Source organism: Haliotis rubra, unplaced genomic scaffold (assembly GCF_003918875.1).
Source record: "Haliotis rubra isolate DU_JTF1 unplaced genomic scaffold, ASM391887v1 Scf173, whole genome shotgun sequence".
NCBI classification, from domain to species: Eukaryota; Metazoa; Mollusca; class Gastropoda; order Lepetellida; family Haliotidae; genus Haliotis; species Haliotis rubra.
Window position 1 is genome coordinate 1,043,921 of NW_025765703.1, and position 24,124 is coordinate 1,068,044.

General features: G+C 44.4%; 2 protein-coding genes across 2 annotated transcripts; both read right to left on the bottom strand.

Moving 5' to 3' along the window:
• Positions 1–1,115: 1,115 nt before the first annotated feature.
• On the bottom strand, positions 1,116–12,092 carry LOC124272802 (microtubule-associated protein RP/EB family member 1-like). The gene is made up of 5 exons (XM_046708017.1): positions 12,078–12,092; positions 7,961–8,171; positions 5,539–5,615; positions 3,444–3,661; positions 1,116–1,939 (listed from the first exon to the last, which is right to left on the bottom strand). Exons 1-5 carry the CDS (start codon positions 12,090–12,092, stop codon positions 1,279–1,281), a joined length of 1,182 nt encoding a protein of 393 aa, XP_046563973.1. The 3' UTR covers positions 1,116–1,278.
• Positions 8,094–21,528, bottom strand: LOC124272803 (microtubule-associated protein RP/EB family member 3-like). Its single transcript, XM_046708018.1, has 5 exons — positions 21,449–21,528; positions 16,538–16,711; positions 12,529–12,567; positions 12,184–12,285; positions 8,094–8,175 (listed from the first exon to the last, which is right to left on the bottom strand). Exons 2-4 carry the CDS (start codon positions 16,656–16,658, stop codon positions 12,185–12,187), a joined length of 261 nt encoding a protein of 86 aa, XP_046563974.1. The 5' UTR covers positions 16,659–16,711; positions 21,449–21,528; the 3' UTR covers positions 8,094–8,175; position 12,184.
• Between the last annotated feature and the right edge of the window lie 2,596 nt (positions 21,529–24,124).

A 24,124-nucleotide genomic window follows, 5' to 3' on the forward strand; every position in this document is an offset into this window, starting at 1 on the left:
TTGAAGAATGGACATTGTCTTTCTCATTGATACACTACATCACACAGCATAGTGGTCTCTCGTTATAACGCTGTTTAGAGCTTCAGATAGATTGGATTAATGTGAATAACGATTCTGTCGAACAGAGCGTGTTTCATCCCGGGTATGAAGTCAGCAGTGGGTGTGGTCAAATACTACTTTTGAAAGATATGGAGATACCCATCCGTCGGTGTGACAATCTCCATGAGAGAGTACCAGGAGAATAAGCACGTGTGTATTTTCAACACATTCGTATCCACAACATGCAGCTTCTCTATGTGATCCCACCACTCGAGTCAGTGAAGACCTCTGACGTCAGGTATTAAACTTTAATGATATTTAAGCTGGATGAACAGATCATTCAGGGGCGTAGCTACCATTATGAAAAAAGCCCGGGCTTACACATGATTGCTGCTAAAAGGTTGGGCAAGCCTTCAATACTATCTAAATATAAAGCTTTGCAATCGGGCTTACACGAAAATAATCATTCTGTTGGCATCTGACACAAAACCAGTACTGCTGAGGTGGTGACACTGTCGGAAGGCAGCACTATTTGTGTTATCTACATTCTAGAACATCCTCAGGAGGATAAGAAACCCACCTCGCATGTAATGATTTTGGATCGGTTTGGTCACCTCACGAAAATGGAATTTGAAGATTATAAGCGTGCAGAAAATATATTACTGTTGACATATATGGTGTACATTTCACAAGGTGTATGGCGAGATGTTGTCAGACTTGTAAAAATCAGATGAGAACGTCTACTGCAAATTGACGGTCGTATAAAAAAAAACCCACGTCAGTAGGCGAAGTAAAATATTCAACACGAGGAACAAAAGAACATCTGGCATGAGTCGATATAGTGTTTGTTAGTGTTGCTTACTGAATATCAGGACGCCTTCTTATACTGAGAAACAGGACGCCTTCTTAGAGAAACAGGGGCGGTGGGGTAGCCTAGTGGTTAAACCCCTCGCTCGTCACGCGGAAGACCCGGGTTCGTTTCTCCACATGGGTACAATGTGTGAAGCCCATTTCTTTTGTCCCCCGCTGTGGTATTGCTGTGATATTGTTAAAAGCGGTGTATAACTAAACTCAAAAATTCGCATCTTAGAGAAACAACCAGGACTATATGCATTCAGGGCGTTCTAATGACATGGTGAAGGAAAGGCCTCTATCCTCGGTACAACGCGTGGTATAAGGGTTTTAGAAAGCACAGTTCAACCGCTGAACGACATTCAGCCCGGTGCTATGCACTAGACTTCACTGGTCAGACTCGAAATCGTAGAAGATGTCTTCCTCGCTATCGTCAGTGTCGTCTTGGTCTGGTTCCACTTCATTGTCAACCTCGATAATGGCATCCAAGTTATCGCTATCTACATGCACGTCACTTGAAGTGATGGCGTGGTGGTCGGAAGTGCCGTCTGATGACCTTGAATGCTCAAGGTCATTCCTGACATCTTCAGAAGAAGCTTGGGTATCAAGGTCAAGGCCACTTGTTTCACTCTCCTCGTCGGTAAGAAGGCTGATGTCATGCTTATACAAAACGCTGTCGAGTGGAACATTATCTCGGTCGAAGATGTCGTTATCAGCGTCAGTGTCGCCGTCATCGCTAGTCTTGTCGTCTTTGGTGCGGACGGTGCTGTCACTGAAATCTCCCAGCTCGGATATTTCACTGAGTGTCACGTGACTGTCAGCCGTATCGTCTGTGTCACCAGTGTGTGTCATGTCGCTTGTAGCAATACTTTGAGTCAAGTCGCTAGTCTCAGTATTGTCGACGGTCCCCTCTATGTCAATGCGGCTCTCAATGTTGTCGTTTTCGTTCTTGTCGATGTTGATGTTGATGTTGATGTTGATGTCATTGTTGTCCGGGTTGATCACCGTCGCCGTCGTCCGTGTCGTACTCGGGGACGACGAACCCTTCCTGCAATTACAGCAAACGCAGATCATATTACATTGATCTCACATTGAATTTTTGTCTTGTATTGGAACACCTTAATTGTATAACTTCCAGGTGACACAGGACATTGAGTGAAATACTATATATTATATTGACCGGTTCAGCGACATAGTTTAGTAACCTAGCAATACTTTAGCAAAGTCAACAAGTACATATGAAACATTCGGCTAACGAAGTTAGAAGCGTTTACTAGTCACGCCGAAAAGCCGGGTTCGATTTCCGGAATATGTGGCCCTCCGGTGTCACCATGCCTTGATCTATTATTGGGTTTAATATCATGACAAGCAGGGTACAGCCACACACAATCAGTTTACAGTAAAGTGAAGATTCCATAAAGGGTGCATTGAAATGTATACAGGTGGTTGGTTCTGTGGTGACAACAGCGCATGCGACACAGGATGTGACAAAACGTTTCAACACATATTTAATACAGGCCATCACGAATATACAGAACTGAGTAAACACATGCACTACACACGTGACAACACAATCAACACATGCTGGTCCAGTGCTGAATAGTACGATGTACACACAGTGCAACGGCCTTACCTATAGCTGTACTCCACTCCAGGGTTGGGAAGTTATATGGTGGTAGTGATACAGCCGGTCTCATCAACAAGAATAGGAATATACAGAATGCAACCGAGCGTCTACGTTGAACAGAGAAACATTGTCTCGATGTGTGTCTTTCTCAATTTCAAATCAACCTGACTAAATTGGCAGTGGTGTAGTGGTTTATGTTGTAAACAATATTTCAGCTATATGTTGGTGGCCAGTAACAAGCCAGTGACTGATATTATCAACACCACACCAGATCCCAATAGTCGCCTTTATTGACAAGCACACGTTGCCAGGGACCATTTCTAACCCGGAGTCCCCTGGGTGCTGTGTCCGTTTAGCCATATACTGACCGACACAGAGTTATCCGTCCTTGAACTGTCAAACATGAATATGACATTTGGACTTGGACCCCTGTTATAAAAGAGCACATGGGGTCGTACGTGGTCAGTCCTTTCAGCAAACTACAGGACAAAAGAAAGTATCTATGATTGATGGTGGCTGAAGTAGCTGTTGGGTGGTGGTGTATTTGATATGAGTAGCATAGTTGTGTTTTGGAACGTACGTTTGCAGCGTTTTGGCGATTGTTTTCGTGACGTCACGTTTTGATGACGTTTGCATTTGTTAATGCTTTTCCTCTCTGTCAAATCTGCTTCTCATGTTTATAGTTTATTTTGCCCGTCAGTGTATTGTGCACATCTGACCGATATTGTGTCCAACACAGCCTCTATGTTGACTGTATGCCTGACTACTAGACCCAAACTCCTGAAAACCTCTCAGCACTACGATGACCACAGGTCTGTTTCATTTCAGTAATTGTAACGAGAATTTGTTAAATACCCGTGTGATATAAGATAGCATGGTAACACGAGGGTGTAGAACAACAAGAGGGTGTGACAGAGGTACTAACAGTGCAACTGGTATGTGCGAGTTAGACTGCAGCTCTATTCTACGAGACGACGACTTGTCCGGTGCAGTCACCTCCGTGGCATACAGAATCTCCATGACGGACTGGATGACAGCAAGGTCCTCGTGGTCCTGGCAGTAACTCTCGATGTCGCGCAGCTTCTTCAGGTAGAACTCCTTCTCCTTCGTCAGCGTCTGGATCGTCAGCTGCAGCTCCAGGAGCTGTTGGTCATACTGCATCATATCATAAGCCAGTAAACTAGCGGAATACAGGATCGTATCACAGGCCAGTAAACTAGCGGAATACAGGAACATATCATAGGCCAGTAAACTAGCGGAATACTGCATCATATCATAGGCCAGTAAACTAGCGGAATACAGGATCATATCATAGGCCAGTAAACTAGCGGAATACTGGATCATATCACAGGCCAGTAAACTAGCGGAATACAGGAACATATCATAGGCCAGTAAACTAGCGGAATACTGCAACATATCACAGGACAGTAAACTAGTGGAATACAGGAACATATCATAGGCCAGTAAACTACCGGAATACAGGAACATATCATAGGCCAGTAACCTAGCGGAATACAGGAACATATCATAGGCCAGTAAACTAGCGGAATACAGGAACATATCATAGGCCAGTAAACTAGCAGAATACAGGAACATATCATAGGCCAGTAAACTAGCGGAATACAGGATCATATCATAGGCCAGTAAACTAGCGGAATACAGCATCATATCATAGGCCAGTAAACTAGCGGAATACAGGATCATATCATAGGCCAGTAAACTAGCGGAATACTGCATCATATCATAGGCCAGTAAACTAGCGGAATACTGGATCATATCATAGGCCAGTAAACTAGCGGAATACAGGATCATATCATAGGCCAGTAAACTAGCGGAATACAGGATCATATCATAGGCCATCATACTAGCAGAATAGGCCAGTAAACTAGCGGAATACTGCATCATATAAAGTAAACCGCGGAATTAACAAGCGGAATACTGCATCATATCATAGGCCAGTAAACTAGCGGAATACAAGATCATATCATAGGACAGTAAACTAGCGGAATACTGGATCATATCATAGGCCAGTAAACTAGCGGAATACAAGATCACATCATAGGCCAGTAAACTAGCGGAATACAGGATCATATCACAGGCCAGTAAACTATACTAGTGACTATTAGGTTATATCATAGGCCAGTAAACTAGCGAAATACTGGATCATATCATAGGCCAGTAAATACCGGAATACTGAATTATGCCATTTACCAGTTAACTAGCGGAATATAGGATCATATCATAGGCCAGTAAACTATACTAGTGACTATAAGATTATATCACATGCCAGTAAGCTAACGGAATGCTGGATTACACCATACGCTAGTAATGCATGGCCATAGTATGTGGTAAATATAGTTAACTGGATTTCAAAAGGACTAGTTAACTAGCAGAATGTTCGGCATCGTAGGCCATATCACGGGCGGCAGAATGTTTGGAATAGTTGGTCATACCTTGCAGCATAGTCATCCTATGGGCGAGTAAGCTAGCACAATGTTTGGCGCCGTAGGCTATGTCATATACGAGTAAACTATACTACTAGTAGAATGTTCTATACTACTAGTAGAATGTTCAGTAGCACCACTCATAGAAGAAAATGTATAGATGTTCCAAATGCCCTATATGTATAGACATCTAGTACTGCAATATCAACAAGCATAAAGCTACATTACCAGCAGCATATTCCATACAGGTGATAATTAGTTACTTCAGGTGTTTGTTGTTAACGCCGCATTCAGTAATTATCTTACTATGTGACAGCGGTCTGAAAAACATCACGTCTAAACCAGACAATCCGGTGACTGACATCGATCTACGCAATTCGATACGATGACATACATCAACAAAATCAGCGAGTCTGACCACGCGATAGGGTTGAACGTCAAGTAGTGGTTGTTGAAGACATATTCCAACCTGGATTTTAACGGCCGAAGATAAGCACGGGTTGTTCAAGACCAGTCCCAGCCCAGATGGGCGGGGGTGACTGGTGATAGATTACCCTCATTGGCTTGGTTACTTACACTGTCCTTGATGTCCTCGAGCTGTCTGCTGGAGACCCGGATGTGACTGTCCTCTTTAGTGCGCGTGTTTTGACGTGCTGTGATAACAAAAGAAGGGTACACACGTTAGCCCAAGGGTCTGGATTGGGGAACAGACAAATCAATCCTTTTCTACGTTGAATGTCCTTTTCTTTCAATAGCCTTTCGGTTTCTCGTTTGACCCTTGGTGGATCTTTGGTAGCAGCTGACGATGTTATGGCCCCATATCTTGTCATCGGTTCGAAGGACAGACTCGTCCCGGTCATTGGCATCTGTCAACGCCATATCCGTTCTGGACGAAAATGTCAACGACTTGTTTCAGAATGGGCCTTCCTCCTAGATCAAGCTGACACATTGTTCAGTATACGACTATTTATAATCGAGAGAAGTCACAATCGTTTACGGCGTAGATCAATAATGTGCGAAGAGAAGACCTCACCACCCTATCCAAAGCCATATCTGTATACCCCTGCCTACGCTATCTCTGTATAGGCCTACCCCCATCCCTCAACACCCCATCAAACGCTGTATCTGTATACCCCTGCCTACGCTATCTCTGTATAGGCCTACCCCCATCCCTCAACACCCCATCAAACGCTCTATCTGTATACCCCTGCCTACGCTTTCTCTGTATAGGCCTACCCCCATCCCTCAACACCCCATCAAACGCTCTATCTGTATACCCCTGCCTACGCTATCTCTGTATAGGCCTACCCCATCCCTCAACACCCCATCAAACGCTCTATCTGTATACCCCTGCCTACGCTATCTCTGTATAGGCCTATCCCCATCCCTCACACCCCATCAAACGCCTCTATCTGTACACTCCATCCCTCAACACCCCATCAAACGCTCTATCTGTATACCCCTGCCTACGCTATCTCTGTATAGGCCTACACCCATCCCTCAACACCCCATCAAACGCTGTATCTGTATACCCCTGCCTACGCTATCTCTGTATAGGCCTACACCCATCCCTCAACACCCCATCAAACGCTGTATCTGTATACCCCTGCCTACGCTATCTCTGTATAGGCCTACCCCCATCCCTCAACACCCCATCAAACGCTCTATCTGTATACCCCTGCCTACGCTATCTCTGTATAGGCCTACCCCCATCCCTCAACACCCCATCAAACGCTCTATCTGTATACCCCTGCCTACGCTATCTCTGTATAGGCCTACCCCCATCCCTCAACACCCCATCAAACGCTGTATCTGTATACCCCTGCCTACGCTATCTCTGTATAGGCCTACACCCATCCCTCAACACCCCATCAAACGCTGTATCTGTATACCCCTGCCTACGCTATCTCTGTATAGGCCTACACCCATCCCTCAACACCCCATCAAACGCTGTATCTGTATACCCCTGCCTACGCTATCTCTGTATAGGCCTACACCCATCCCTCAACACCCCATCAAACGCTGTATCTGTATACCCCTGCCTACGCTATCTCTGTATAGGCCTACACCCATCCCTCAACACCCCATCAAACGCTGTATCTGTATACCCCTGCCTACGCTATCTCTGTATAGGCCTACCCCATCCCTCAACACCCCATCAAACGCTGTATCTGTATACCCCTGCCTACGCTATCTCTGTATAGGCCTACACCCATCCCTCAACACCCCATCAAACGCTCTGTATCTGTATACCCTGCCTCATTCCCATCCCTCAACATCCCACCATCAAACGCTGTATCTGTATACCCTCTGCCCTGCGCTATTCCTGTAGTATAGGCCTACCCCATCCCTCAACACCCCATCAAACGCTCTATCTGTATACCCCCCTGCCTACGCTATCTCTGTATAGGCCTACACCCATCCCTCAACACCCCATCAAACGCTGTATCTGTACCCCTTCTGCTACGCTATTCTCTGTATAGGGCCTGCACCCATCCCCTCAACACCCCATCAAACGCTGTATCTGTATACCCCCTGCCTATGCTATCTCTGTATAGGCCTACACCCATCCCTCAACACCCCATCAAACGCTGTATCTGTATACCCCTGCCTACGCTATCTCTGTATAGGCCTACACCCATCCCTCAACACCTCCAGAAACGCTGTATCTGTATACCCCTGCCTACGCTATCTCTGTATAGGCCTACCCCCATCCCTCAACACCCTATCAAACGCTGTATCTGTATACCCCTGCCTACGCTGCCTACGCTATCTCTGTATAGGCCTACACCCATCCCTCAACACCCCATCAAACGCTCTATCTGTATACCCCTGCCTACGCTATCTCTGTATAGGCCTACCCCCATCCCTCAACACCCCATCAAACGCTGTATCTGTATACCCCTGCCTACGCTATCTCTGTATAGGCCTACCCCCATCCCTCAACATCCCTACCAGACGCTCTATCTGTACACCCTATGCCCCATTATACACTTACACGTGATGGACACTTGTTTCTCGGACTGCCTGGTTGACCTGGGTGTGTGTGCTGTCCAGTTGACGGGCTCCCCCTCATTCTTGCCTCCTCGAGCTGTCACGGGGTCGTATCCCAGTCCGTTATAATTCATATCGAAAAACTTTTTAAACCATTGTGCAAACTCAAAATTGTCTTGAAATTTCATTTTAAGCAATCTATCCACCGGAACAATCTGAAAAACGGGAAAACGACAAAATCGTTATCATTTCCAGGTATAACATATTGACCGATACGTCTGTTGTAAGCTATTTCAATAGAAATCATTTGCATATTCATACCCAAGATACATAAAATGTGTGTGTTGAAATGCTACAATCTAAGTTACTATTGATTCATGCAATATTCAACACCAGCGACAAGCCACAAATTGCGCGTGCTAGGAAGCTATTAGGCAGAGTAATGGGTTGTCAACAGTGGTTTATTTGTATTACATTGTTTCTGTTAAGATCAGAAGAAGTTCAGATGTTTCAAGAATAATTAGTTGTCAGGAATGTGCCATCTTGCGAGCAATTTGATGTTCTAGGAGTCAGGTGTAATCTAGAACAGCTATAGAATAATCCAGTACGATGCTTAACTTCCTAGGGGTATTTAGAGTGTGGGTAAGCGCACTCTGTCTCATCTGACAAAAGATCAAGGTCAAATGTCATGTGAAGGCCCACTGTTACCCTCAATGTCCAGCCTAGGCCTGTTTCCGATGGTTGAACTAAACTGAACGTGAATATTATTATCATGGACTTTAAATCGTTTACCACTGCTATTGTGTTTTACATTGATATTGAATTTGATACTGCAATTGTTTATTACTTTGCAATAATTTGTATTGATTTGCATATCCAATTAATTTGGTAATGCGATTGTCAATTTCTTTGATATTTGATGGTTTCAAACAGAATCTTTCGGAATTAACAAAATGACGGTCTACATGAAGGGGATTAAGAACAACGATGGGTATGGGTAATTAATGCAGCAACTGCTGAAGGACGTCAACTGTACGCGAGGCGGAACAAAATATACAAAGTCGATAAGATCAATTAGTGATGATAGCTGGAGTGATCTGTTGTTTACCAGTTCATTGAAGGTGGATGGGATGTGATATGTTGATTGAGGGCTTGTGTTGGCCGATTTGAAATTCTGCCAGTTTTCTTTTGATGAAATCCTGGAGTTTTTGGACAATATTTCTACATTGTCTCAGATGATGTTGTGGTTGGAGAAGTCGACAGATGGCTGATTTTCGGTCTGATTTGGTGGTAGATGTAAAGCATTCTTTGATTCTGACTTTGATGGGGCGGAAAGGTTCACCTACGCGGACATCGCCAAAGTCACAAGTGATTTTGTAGACAACACCTTGACGACCTTGTTGTTTAGACGTCTTCCTGCCATTGGCTTCCAGTATGGTTTTATGAGGAGAAGAGCTGGTAGTTTGGTTCTTCAGCTCTATGTTAGCAGAGTTTCGGCGACTGTCAAGTTCAGTCAAGTAACGTTTGTACAACATTTGCTTATCAAGCCCAATTCTCCGTGCAATGGATATTCTTTTTTTGCTCCTCAGTTTGGTTCATTGTTCAAACCAATCCACGCATGAGACACTTCGTCCAGTGCCGACTGTTCAGGAAACATCAATTTTGTGAATAATTGACTGCGTTTGTAATTACCATTTTCTCCTCTACCAGGGGCTTCATTGATGCTGGTCACTTGTGGGTTAGTTACACACACAAGTCAATAAGTGAATAATTAAAGGGAGTACTTCATGAACTGCGAGTGATTAAATTAGTTCCAGAGCCGGATTACGGTATTTCAGTTAAATGAAGTCATGTCAACATGCTCAAAGTGTCAGAGTCCATGTTTAATGATTCATTAGGAAATGAATTTATCTTTTCAATGTAGATCTAGGTCACCTGAAGATGTACCCGCGTTAATGTGAATTCACAACCAAATGTCACAGTCGACTATGGTAAGGCGCTAAATATCGAGCCCTCGGTGGTCCCTTAAACTTGAAATATACTCTCTTGGTTGTTTTCTGTCTTAAAATGCCACACATACACATAAAACAAAGAAATGCATAGGCTAATACATTTCATGAAATGAAACTATAGTACATGGGTGACGCCAGTCATGGTGATAGTCACATGGGCTGTCGGCAAAATGTCTGATGGTACTGTCACAAGAGGGTGTTCGATCAGTACCAGGTGTGAAGTCAGTGACATGAGCTGTGTGTCCGCAGATAATGGGAAGGTGATCTTGAACAATTTGGTAGATGTACCGATTTGCTGTCCTATGCCCTTGATCAACCACCAAGGCAGATCTCTGCGTGTACAATATGGCTCCTCGCACTTCCGTTACAGAACATGTCGACCTGCCGAACACACGTCGATGCAAAACGTTCGTTTCGACCTCGGTAGATACGCTGTCTTCCATCCAGACCCATCGCCAGACGCCATACACGTACGCTGTTGCTCCAACACATATGTTGTCGTAGAGTGAAAACGTTTTAACGTAGGGACACCTGTCTTCTTGGCCTAATTCCCACCTCTTGCAGATGCTTCCTGAATTTGTTTGGTCCGATAGCCACCTTAATTCACCTGTCCTGAAGGCTCTGTGGCTCTAGCAAGTGGATGACGTAGATGAAGACCCGTGGAACAACCCTTGTGCGGGGGTGGTGACTCTTGGTCTATCACTTCCGGAACGATCTTGAAAGTAATTGAGGCAGGTGAGATATTGCGCTCTGGTGTACTTTGAAATGACAGGTAGGTGCAGATGGACTCTCCAGCTTCAAGACGTCCTATTATGGATGTTGCTAGAGGAGGCGTTCAGTCTCGGCATTCCCCCACTTCCAATATGTCTACAGACGTATGACGAAACTTTGCCTGACGTTCGATATTTTGCAGATCACTGCAGGTGATCGTCACAACTTATATGTGCATTCTGCTTCTAGTTTCCTTTCCATGGCATTTTTGTGTACAAAATATGCTACTTCGGATATTTCCGTCCCCTCACAGAGGAACACGTACCAATAGCCAGTAGACCCGCAATTCTTACAGGGACGCTAGGTTGGCATATTGGTTAATCCGTTCACTCACCAACCCGGATCCCCTTCGATTCTTCACTTGGGTTCAATCGGTGAAGCCCATTTCTGGTATCCTCCGCCCTGATATTGCAAAATGCGGCGTAAAACAGTACTGAACAATTTCTAACAACACTCACGTCCTGACTGCAACAATAGATTTTACTTCCTGCTATACTATAAGCTAGTATGTCACTTGGCCTGTCACCTTATGTACACCCATCACGTGACTCACCACCCTACCTACCCCATCACTTGGCCTCTCACCTTATCTACCCCCATCACGTGACTCACCACCCTACCTACCCGATCACTTGGCCTCTCACCTTATCTACCCCCATCACGTGACTCACCACCCTACCTACCCGATCACTTGGCCTCTCACCTTATCTACCCCCATCACGTGACTCACCACCACCCTACCTACCTCTTATCCACCCCATCACTTGGCCTCCTCACCTTATCTACCCCCCATCACGTGACTCACCACCCTACCCACCCCATCACTCCCACCTCTCACCTACCCCATCACTGGGACCTCTCACCTCTACTACCCCCCATCACGTGACTCACCACCCTACCTACCTGATCACTTGGCCTCTCACCTTATCTACCCCCCCATCACGTGACTCACCACCCTACCTACCCCATCACTTGGCCTCTCACCTTATCTACCCCCATCACGTGACTCACCACCCTACCTACCCCATCACTTGGCCTCTCACCTTATCTACCCCCATCACGTGACTCACCACCCTACCTACCCCATCACTTGGCCTCTCACCTTATCTACCCCCATCACGTGACTCACCACCCTACCTACCCCATCACTTGGCCTCTCACCTTATCTACCCCCATCACGTGACTCACCACCCTACCTACCCCATCACTTGGCCTCTCACCTTATCTACCCCCATCACGTGACTCACCACCCTACCTACCCCATCACTTGGCCTCTCACCTTATCTACCCCCATCACGTGACTCACCACCCTACCTACCCCATCACTTGGCCTCTCACCTTATCTACCCCCATCACGTGACTCACCACCCTACCTACCTGATCCTTGGCCTCTCACCTTATCTACTTGGCGTGACTCACCACCCTACTCACCTTATCACTCTCCCCTACCCCATCACGTGGAAACTGTTCTGGAGTTGTTTGAAGTTGTTGATGTACTCGTGTTCAAGTTTAGAGTTGAACTTTACTTTCCTCAGTGGTATGCAATCTTGAAAAATAAAACTTCACACATTAATACAGAACCGGATGTAAACGTGGACCACAAATATTACACGACATTTAGATATCTCATCTCGAGGAATGTTTTCTTTGTCTTGGTTTGTGTGTCGAGCAGGGTTTTACTATTAGCGATCCGCTTAATGAGACACAGACATTGATTAGTTAAAGTCCTTCAGTATATGTGTGACTTGTTGAAGAATGCTCGACTCTCCATGACGTAAAGGATACTCACGTGACCACATCATGTGCATCAGTTGGCAGTAGGCGGCTCCTGGAGAGGAGAAACAGTCAGTGAGTGAGTGATTTGGGGTGAAGCCTTATTGAGCAGTATGTCAGTTGTATCACGGTGTGTCAGCTTGAGGGGGGAGTGAGTGAGTTTAGTTTTACGCCGCACTCAGCAATATTCCAGCTATATGGCGTCGGTCTGTAATTAATCGAGTCTGGACCAGACAATCCAGTGATCAACAGCATGAGCATCGATGAATTGGGATACGATGACATGTGTTAACCAAGTCAGCGAGCCTGACCACCCGATCCCGTTAGTTGCCTCTACGACAAGCATGGGTTTCTGAAGACTAATCCAGATTTTCACGGTTCTGTTCACATTCTGATGAGTTTCAACTGAAATATTGATTAAAACAGCGAACATCTTAAATCAGTCACCAGTCACCAGTCACCATAGGGTGCAACTCTGCACAGGGTACGACCCATGACGTCTCAGTAAACTTCCCTCTAAAGCATCGTTATTAATGGGTAGTATGATTATAGCTGTGTATATGAAGATAACCTTCTCAAACACGGATGTCCCTCGGATGTGACAGGCCGCAGCCTCTCCTTGTGACCTCCATTTCAACATCGTTATCCCATTTGAGATGTATTTAAGTAATATGGTTCGATCTACCCACATATATAGTACATAACAAAGTACAGGCTTGCCTTGAAGTATATAGTTAAAGCACGAGGCATTTTCGTAAATGTAAATACAATGTAGTTATATATTCCTGAATATTTCAAGAATTTCTCGTCAACAACATTTTCAGGGATTTGTTTCTTTTCTTCATCAAATACACACTAGACCAAGCCTCAGCGTTTTGAAAATGGATGACATCCAGTAATAGTCATACCAGTCATCATTAGCCCCGTAGAGCCGCAACTTTTGGACTGTCATACAGCGCCGTAGAGCTGCTACTTTTGGAGTGTCACACAGCGCCGTAGAGCTGCAACTTTTGTAGAGTCATATAGCGCCGTAGAGCTGCTACTTTTGTAGAGTCATAGCGCCGTAGCGCCGTAGAGCTGCAACTTTTGTAGAGTCATATAGCATATAGCGCCGTAGCGCCGTAGCTGCAACTTTTGTAGAGTCATATAGCGCCGTAGAGCTGCAATTTTTGTAGAGTCATATAGCGCCGTAGAGCTGCTACTCCACGTAAAGTACTTATACACTTCACAAGACCTTCTCGGCTCCATGGGAACAAACATCACCCATGTCAGTACACCCTTGGAGCTGAGAATGTAACACTATACCCTTAAAAAAGCAGGTCATAGATCAATCAACATAAACTTTCCCAAATAGTATGATATTGCGTAATACCGCCACGTTTTGTCACACAAGTTCGCCATACACCAGGCATGCTGTGTGTATTTCTCCCAACTGTTGTGTTGTTGTTGTTGTTGTTGTAGTAAGGTTTTTATTCAATATCATCAGCAATGTTATGAACTGATTGTAATAAATGCCTATATGTGTTGCTGATGAACCGAGTTTAGTTATGCGTCTTGTATCTACTACATTCATCATCCCAAACATCCAGTCGAGATTGGCTACAGTGAGTGTTGGGCTGAGTAGGAGTGCTGCAGTCATTTAACTAACCCTATCATGTAATAACATCACCTGCATTCTGTTAGATAACACTTGCCGGTATCTTGTAATAACATCACCTGCATTCTGTTAGATAACACTTGCCGGTATCGTGTAATAACATCACCTGCATTCTGTTAGATAACACTTGCCGGTATCGTGTAATAACATCACCTGCATTCTGTTAGATAACACTTGCCGGTAATACAGTCATGTCACTGACCAGCACCACCCACCTTGTATACAACCACAGTCAACACGTTGTCATGTCACTGACCAGCACCACCCACCTTGCATACAACCACAGTCAACACGTTGTCATGTCACTGAACAGCACCACCCACCTTGTATACAACCACAGTCAACACGTTGTCATGTCACTGACCAGCACCACCCACCTTGCATACAACCACAGTCAACACGTTGTCATGTCACTGACCAGCACCACCCACCTTGCATACAACCACAGTCAACACGTTGTCATGTCACTGACCAGCACCACCCACCTTGCATACAACCACAGTCAACACGTTGTCATGTCACTGAACAGCACCACCCACCTTGCATACAACCACAGTCAACACGTTGTCATGTCACTGACCAGCACCACCCACCTTGCATACAACCACAGTCAGCACGTTGTCATGTCACTGACCAGCACCACCCACCTTGCATACAACCACAGTCAACACGTTGTCATGTCACTGACCAGCACCACCCACCTTGCATACAACCACAGTCAACACGTTGTCATGTCACTGACCAGCACCACCCACCTTGCATACAACCACAGTCAACACGTTGTCATGTCACTGACCAGCACCACCCACCTTGCATACAACCACAGTCAACACGTTGTCATGTCACTGACCAGCACCACCCACCTTGCATACAACCACAGTCAACACGTTGTCATGTCACTGACCAGCACCACCCACCTTGCATACAACCACAGTCAACACGTTGTCATGTCACTGACCAGCACCACCCACCTTGCATACAACCACAGTCAACACGTTGTCATGTCACTGACCAGCACCACCCACCTTGCATACAACCACAGTCAACACGTTGTCATGTCACTGAACAGCACCACCCACCTTGCATACAACCACAGTCAACACGTTGTCATGTCACTGACCAGCACCACCCACCTTGCATACAACCACAGTCAACACGTTGTCATGTCACTGACCAGCACCACCCACCTTGCATACAACCACAGTCAACACGTTGTCATGTCACTGACCAGCACCACCCACCTTGCATACAACCACAGTCAACACGTTGTCATGTCACTGACCAGCACCACCCACCTTGCATACAACCACAGTCAACACGTTGTCATGTCACTGACCAGCACCACCCACCTTGCATACAACCACAGTCAACACGTTGTCATGTCACTGACCAGCACCACCCACCTTGCATACAACCACAGTCAACACGTTGTCATGTCACTGACCAGCACCACCCACCTTGCATACAACCACAGTCAACACGTTGTCATGTCACTGACCAGCACCACCCACCTTGCATACAACCACAGTCAACACGTTATCATGTCCCGTGACTTTATATAATAAAGTAATCATTATCAATAAGGTCGATGGTCATACAGCAGCGAGGTTCAATTGCTGCCGACATGGCGTTCTGTATAATGGCGTTTTAATCGATGTAAACAATGGAGCGATCAGTGTTCATCATCATGCATGTCGGACACACACGTATAAGGAGACCGACATAGCAACAACTACTCATCCACTTCATTTTCATTGCCAGGTGAATAGGTGAAGAATGTTTCAGATCGAAGTGGGGGGGGAAGTATTAATGTTGAGCTGACTGGCTGATCCTCTATGTAATAGACTGCCAGCGTTAGAGTACAAGGCAGTACAGCTTCGTTGTACCTCGTGGAGAGATTGGTCTGAACATTAAGCCAGGTCTAACAGTATGTCAGGCATTACGACACACAAAACTTTAACAAATACGATCATGCTTTAAACATGTATAGACAAAATAAAACAAAATGGTAATTGAACTCCGAGGTCCGCCCCCTACAGAACCAGTAAGTAACGCTCACCTTATACTACTGGCGCCATACGTTAATTCTATTTAACTTCACAACATTGGAGTTTTCTTAACTGTTTCCACAAAACGACAAACTGAGGAGGACCACACTCGGAGTTAATCTGGACTTGTCCACCGTCACCAGCTACCAGATCATACACGTGTGAGTGAGACATTGAAGTTCCATGTTAAACCGTGTGTTTGTAAACTTGATGTAACATGGAAGTTCCAACGTGACACAGTGTTGGTGACACCCTCTATGGTCGGTTCGGCGATTCAGGATTTGAACCCATCTCCATCACTAGCAGAGGCTGCCTCGTACCTGTACCAAGCTGCTCCACCTTCGTGTAGTTGACCTTCAGACTGTTGTTGACCCAGTCGAGGATGTCGTTACGGCTGATGTTGCGCACGTTGGTGTTGGTAATGAACACGTTGACAGCCATCGTGGCAGCGTTCAAATCGAACTCTCTTCAATGTCTCTATCTGACGTAGTTTCCTGAAATACACATAGTTAGATTATGGTTGTATACAGACATAACGGTTCTGGACTGTAAATGTTCTGGCACTGGAGATTAGATAATGTTCTGGTTGATTGATTGATTTTGGAGACCAGTCACGTCATTCAGATCACAAACTGTCCGGCTTATCCGTGTCTGCTAGAGATGAAAATCCAAACACTTGACCTGTTTACAAAATTGTTTGTTTTCATTTTACAAAGCTTTGCCTGCTATGATTCACGGCTGTAAACATGGAGGACACCGACAGTCGTCCTGCCCAGTCGATACCAACAGGGGAGGGATACGTCAGTCACGGTGTCACTCCATGGTCAATACACCATTGTACACTGTTATATTACCATGCTTAACCGTCGTGGATGATGCAACGTCCTCTGTTGATGCAGTGGAATGGAACAGGTAGAACCAATTACAATATAAAGTACATAACATTCTTGCCTTGGTCACCCATAGAAAACTTTATGATATTGATAAAGAGGCAACTTTCTATGCGTTATGCTTTGCATCCAGTTTCACGCCACGTTCAATGGTTGTTACGTTTAATCAGCTCAGATTAATAAGCGTTCTCATTCATAGGGGTTCCAAGTGGGTAAACCTGTAGAGATTTAACTGTGCAAGAGGTATGCAAGGACCAAACATCCAGACAGTGGTCCCACCAACACCAGCAGTTGTAACCACATTGAGAAGGGCCCTATGGATCCAAACTGATGACCTTATTTGTACCTCCGGTTACAACTGATGACCATTGGTGTACTTCCGGTCACAACTGATGACAATTGGTGTACTTCCTGTCACAACTGATGACCATAGGTGTACTTCCGGTCACAACTGATGACCATAGGTGTACTTCCTGTCACAACTGATGACCATAGGTGTACTTCCGGTCACAACTGATGACCATAGGTGTACTTCCGGTCACAACTGATGACCATAGGTGCACTTCCGGTCACTACTGATGACCATAGGTGGACTATTGGTTACAGTTGATGACCTGTGCTCTGCACTTGTTCTTATCAGCTGACTAATCTCTTAATGTGTGAAAAGGAATACATATTAAAGAGAAACATAAGGTTGAAGGCGGTTTTACTATACCGATTTAATGATAATACATTCATCTTAGAATAAATACACAAAACCATTCCATAATCACAAGACATCCGTGGCATGGGACGGTGTCCATTGTACGATTCTGATTCTACCATAAGCATGTGAATCACACAAAAAATGTCTTTGCTTGGAGACATATTTATCTGGTGTTACCTTGTAAGTACTAAATACCAAAATGTCTACATTTTTTTCTTTAAACATTATGTCGATAGTACCTCCGTCGTGTAGTAGATAGGCCGTTGGTTCGGTCCCTGGCCCCATCCTACCATAAATAGCTCAGTATTAAGGGGGGCAGAAGGAGGCAAGGACTGGAATCAGTATAATGAGTGGGGTATCCAAACAAAGCCATAGGACGTCAGTGAGCTAGCACTAGAACAGCGCCATACGCCTGTGGTAGCACAAACGCACATCGCAGTAGAAATGCAGACCCCATCTATCATAAATATCGATATATCGACGATACCAGGAATTAACACAATTGATCGCAAATACCGTGTTGATACTGCAAGTGTTATCAACTACAGACAAATATTTCTTCTACTTCAGGATGACACTCACAATGCGATAATTAACAGACAATCGAAGTTCAATGCTTTTCAATATTAACATTTCTAACGTTACACAGATACGATCTTTGTGCGTGTCACAGAGAATTATTCTTGACAAAAAACATATTTGTACGTAACGGAAATGTCGCTTACGTCATTGACGTGAGCTCATTTGTGAAATTATTGATAAATTCATTATAACAATCTTAATTAACTTGAAATGTCAACAAATGCTTAAGTGGGCAAGTGCCGTGTGTTTAGGTTTAGCCATGGAATAGTTATAACGTACAACTTATGTGTGAGTGGATCGTTGCGGCAGTTCTAGTCAACTCCCTAATGTTTAATCCCTAAGTAACGATAATGATCCCCCAACAATACCTCGTTGTAGGATAGTGTTTGTCTAATTGATTCTCACTGTTAAACACCTCACTGTGTCTAAAAGAAGCCGATATCGATCAGCCGAAATCGGTGAAGTTGAATTGGACATGTGAATAAGCATAAAAACGCATGTGACGACATCAAAGTTCTCTCGATTCAATATTACACATGGCCAGTCGCGCTAAACGCCATGTAGCAAAAGATGTTGTATTTACAACTATGGCACACTGTTTGCCCGTTGTGAGTGAGTGTCATGTGCTCATCGATGGAGTGTCAATACAGTGTCAGCGGGTGCCACACCCACCCTGGTTGTGTTCAGACATCTGGCCATTGACCAGTCACTTAGTTCTGTCGGTCGGCAAGAAACAGGTCAAGCTGACGCATAAAGAAATCCTCCGAGTTCTAATTATAAGATTAAACATGGTTGGACTGAAAGGAAATTGAAACGACTATTTTACTATTTTAACAGTATATTTATGACGTAGAAACGTAATTTGATATATTTTAATCAAATCAGTTTCTTTGAGACATTTCCTAATTTGAAGTTTAAATTACATATTTAATGTTATGAATATTTATAACATTGTCTAACTGTCAGGTGTTCGATACCAGCGTCATGGGAGCGGCGCCATGTCCTTTTGTAACATCTTAATGGCTCTATGTCTCCGATGGTGTTGCTCGAAACGTGGACGTCCCGTCTGTTCATGTCAGCGTCAACTACATCTAGGTGGCTCCTAGCAACTGTCTGACTCTGTGTCTGACCTCTAACATTCAAACATCGAACCAACTGGAATCTACATTTCTCCTGCGACAGATGTACCGTTCGCCATTGTTAAGAAGAAAATAACTTATATACAATACACAATATGTATATTGGAATTTGTATTACCAAAAAAAAACTTCATTTTAGAACAGAGGATTAATTTACAATAACAGCATGCATTTGTGTAAATAACTATCGTATATGATGCTACAGTCTTGAAAAGTGTTCACATTTGATACTAACATATATATTAGAAAGTTACAGTCAACATGTTGACTGGTGAAAATTCAATAGAATTCGTGATTTCCAGTCGCGACATGTGGCGGAATGACGACAGCTTGTGGACTGTCCAATACCACCATCATTAAGGTCTGCCACTCCACACAACGTCGATGACAGTATAGAAATATATCTGATTTATATGTCAGCGATTTCTCAGCTGACGCTTTCTGGTGCAATTAGTTGAAATATGTTGATACAAATGTCTCAAAAGAGCCGGACATTTTGAACAATTAATGCAAATTATAACCTTTTAGATATATAGGTTTGAATATTTAGAATATCCATGCGAAATATAGAAGTCTATATTGTCTACCTAATGTAATGCCAGTCTGGTTGGGGAAATATAGAAGTCTATATTGTCTATCTAATGTAATGCCAGTCTGGTTGGGGAAATATAGAAGTCTATATTGTCTACCTAATGTAATGCCAGTCTGGTTGGGGAAATATAGAAGTCTATATTGTCTACCTAATGTAATGCCAGTCTGGTTGGGGAAATATAGAAGTCTATATTGTCTACCTAATGTAATGCCAGTCTGGTTGGGGAAATATAGAAGTCTATATTGTCTACCTAATGTAATGCCAGTCTGGTTGGGGAAATATAGAAGTCTATATTGTCTACCTAATGTAATGCCAGTCTGGTTGGGGAAATATAGAAGTCTATATTGTCTATCTAATGTAATGCCAGTCTGGTTGGGGAAATATAGAAGTCTATATTGTCTATCTAATGTAATGCCAGTCTGGTTGGGGAAATATAGAAGTCTATATTGTCTACCTAATGTAATGCCAGTCTGGTTGGGAAATATAGAAGTCTATATTGTCTACCTAATGTAATGCCAGTGGTTGGGGAAATATAGAAGTCTATATTGTCTATCTAATGTAATGCCAGTCTGGTTGGGGAAATATAGAAGTCTATATTGTCTACCTAATGTAATGCCAGTCTGGTTGGGGAAATATAGAAGTCTATATTGTCTACCTAATGTAATGCCAGTCTGGTTGAGGAAATATAGAAGTCTATATTGTCTACCTAATGTAATGCCAGTCTGGTTGGGGAAATATAGAAGTCTATATTGTCTACCTAATGTAATGCCAGTCTGGTTGGGGAAATATAGAAGTCTATATTGTCTACCTAATGTAATGCCAGTCTGGTTGGGGAAATATAGAAGTCTATATTGTCTACCTAATGTAATGCCAGTGTGGTTGGGGAAATGACAACTCAAACTTGGGTTTCAGCTATTAGCCAAAGACATATTTAAATAAAACCCATGAAATAATGCCATGCAAAGTTGGCATCGAAACGGGTTTTTGTGTTTGAAAGAAAACGTTTCTTTTCAACCGTGTGTATTGTGTTCACAAGATAAAATGTATATTTTCGGCATCGTTTATGAAGGAAGTAAACCCAAAACACTAGTTTGTGGCCATTAAATCCAAAGTTGCGTGATCAAGTTTCAGATTATATTTTTAATTATCAAGGTAGTAAATCAGAAAAATACGCACCTTATTTGTTCCAAATGATCTTAAAGTATTGATATCATGAAATCCAAAGTTGAAACACATACACATACATCAGATCAAGTTTCATCAAGTGAGATCTACATCATCGGAACAAATAGTGAGATGAAGTCCAGGTGCTGTGTACATACCTGTCGTGAGAAGAAGGATGAAGGTGTAATCTCCCCGCTCTGGACGATCACGTCTGTGCCGTTGCGACGTCTCACATATACAGCAGTAGAGGAAGACGTCGCCTGATCACTTATGTATTGATCTCCAACGCGCTGTAACATATATGGCGTGCCCCGTTTTAACGACGGCTCGAGCTGCAGCATTTTGTTGTAATGCATCAACAAAATGAATCTTTGAACAGTCCGGATGGCATTTTCCGGCTCCCTGCGCTTATATCAACTTCACTATCAGAAAGTGCGGACGTTGGATAACGCCATACCTACAATCTCTATCGGGTGGAAAAAACTTTCTCATCTGATCATGATGAAAAACAATCTTTGTCATTAGCCAGTGTGTTTAGCAACGAATAAATGAGTTTCTCTGGAAAATATAGTTATAAATGGCTCCGTTTCTCCACGAAAATGAACGCCTTTGCCGCTGGGCCCACCTTTATTATGTTCGTCTTGTGGGGACGCCATTCCACTGTTTGTGATCAAGACATTATCAAAAATTCATTTCAACAAGAGAATGTGTCTTTCAGGTTTCATGGTCCACGGAAGACGTCAACTATTTCAAGGTAAGTCAATGCATTCATTCATTCGCGAAATGACATTTTGTCAGGAAATAAGAACTTGTCTATTACAATATGCCAACCTAAGACAAAGTGTGGGCCTCAAGTAAGGGGAGACAACACAGCGTCATGATCACAGGGCGGGACGGAAGTCGATCGTCACGCTCAAGGTCCCGGTTCATGTGATGCAGGTCTCAGACGTTTTCCATCTTGGTAAAGCCAAACAAACACGGCCATGGCGCTGACAAACTAAATAGAGCGAGTCGGGATTCGAACCACCGATCACATCTTTCAGTCGTACCCAAGGGGGGACATATAGGGAACCTCATCGTCTACACAGGTCAAAGATGTATCATGAGTGATATACCAGGATTGGAGAGTTAGTGAGTGAGCATGGCGCCACCAGACAGAGGATCATCACCAGGATTAGGACAACTGGATCACTATTTGGTGTACACTTGAAGCATCACAGATTATGACTCCCGCCGTTCAGTTGTGTTGTATCGATGTATGCCTGATACCAGCCAGGCTCAGCTGCCTCGGGTCGTCATTAGACTGCGGAGGACAACCTCCTATCACTAAGGTGGCATATGTTTACAACCCATTGTACTGAGGTATCGGGGCGGTGGTGTTAGGCAAATATGTGTTTGTTTGTAGCTGTATGTAGAGTTACTTACTTTTCATATTTGCCAAGACTGGTCGATATACACATCCTTTTTTGTCCTCTATGACCATATCTAAGAAATCACATGAGACAAATAATAACAAAACTGGAAAGGTGTAGATTGGTAAGAGAGCACTTTCTGAAGAAAGAATTCTAAGTTGTGAATAGGTCTTGCAATAACCGTGACTCTGTGACTGTCAGCACCAAGCCGTGTCTTCCACCACCTGCCTCACCTTCCACTCCTGCTTTACTTCAACGTAACGTTGCCATATACTGTCATGACAAAACTGAATTCTATTTATAGCGAGGCTGAACCAAGCAGTCTGCAGGATGTCGGGACTGAATTCAAACACACGCACCGAAAATATTGATAGCTCGGTTATTACGAAGTGAGATGGCACTCGGTCTATCATAAGATGACTTCCGGTCTTTGGTTACTCCTGATTGTGTGCAACACTACGGGTATTTGAACATGGTGTTGATATTCGAGAGCAAATCGGCTTTGGGTGATTACAGTATGTCCACAGCAGCCTACGCCTGTCGGACGGTTACATAAGGCATGGTAGCCATATTTGTGAGATCACACCTCTGTAGGTTCTTGCCTCACATCTCAGGCCTGAGCGATGCCTTCTCATCCAAGCCGGCCTATCAGATCGCAAATCAACTGTCCAAGAAATCTTCCACTGTTATCCAGACAACTTGAAAGGTTTCCTCATCTGGTTTGGTCATATGTGAGGCTCTGCGTGCGTGCGTGTCGTGCGTGCGTGCGTGCGTGCGTGCGTGCGTGCGTGCGTGCGTGCGTGCGTGCGTGCGTGCGTGCGTGCGTGCGTGCGTGCGTGCGTGCGTGCGTGCGTGCGTGCGTGCGTGCGTGCGTGCGTGTGCGTGCGTGCGTGCGTGCTCTGTGTGTGCGTGCGTGCGTGCGTGCGATGCGTGCGTGTGTGTGTGTGTGCGTGCGTGCGTGCGTGCGTGTGCGTGCGTGCGTGCGTGCGTGCGTGCGTGCGTGCGTGCGTGCGTGCGTGCGTGCGTGCGTGCGTGTGTGCGTGTGTGTGTGTGCGTGTGCGTGCGTGCGTGTGTGTGTGTGTGTGTGTGTGCGTGTGTCTCAACCAGGGAACTCCGTACTTCGAGTCCTGATCCATATACCCATCGATTAACGACGCTGTCGGTGCAATTACACAAGCAGGATATATATATCTATCCCCTTCAAAAAATGTATTCAAACAAAAGTGGAATCGACAAAAGCATAGAAACTCCTTAGAAGTTTCAACGAAGCATCCGAAGATCATATAGTAAATGTGTATGGATCGTAATGGATTAAAACGTGTTACATGTGCACACCGTGCGTCACGTCTAGAAGCCACGGTCTGTGTGTGTACTCTTCACTCGATTCTGGCAAACTCATTTTCCCATGGATGTTCCATTTTC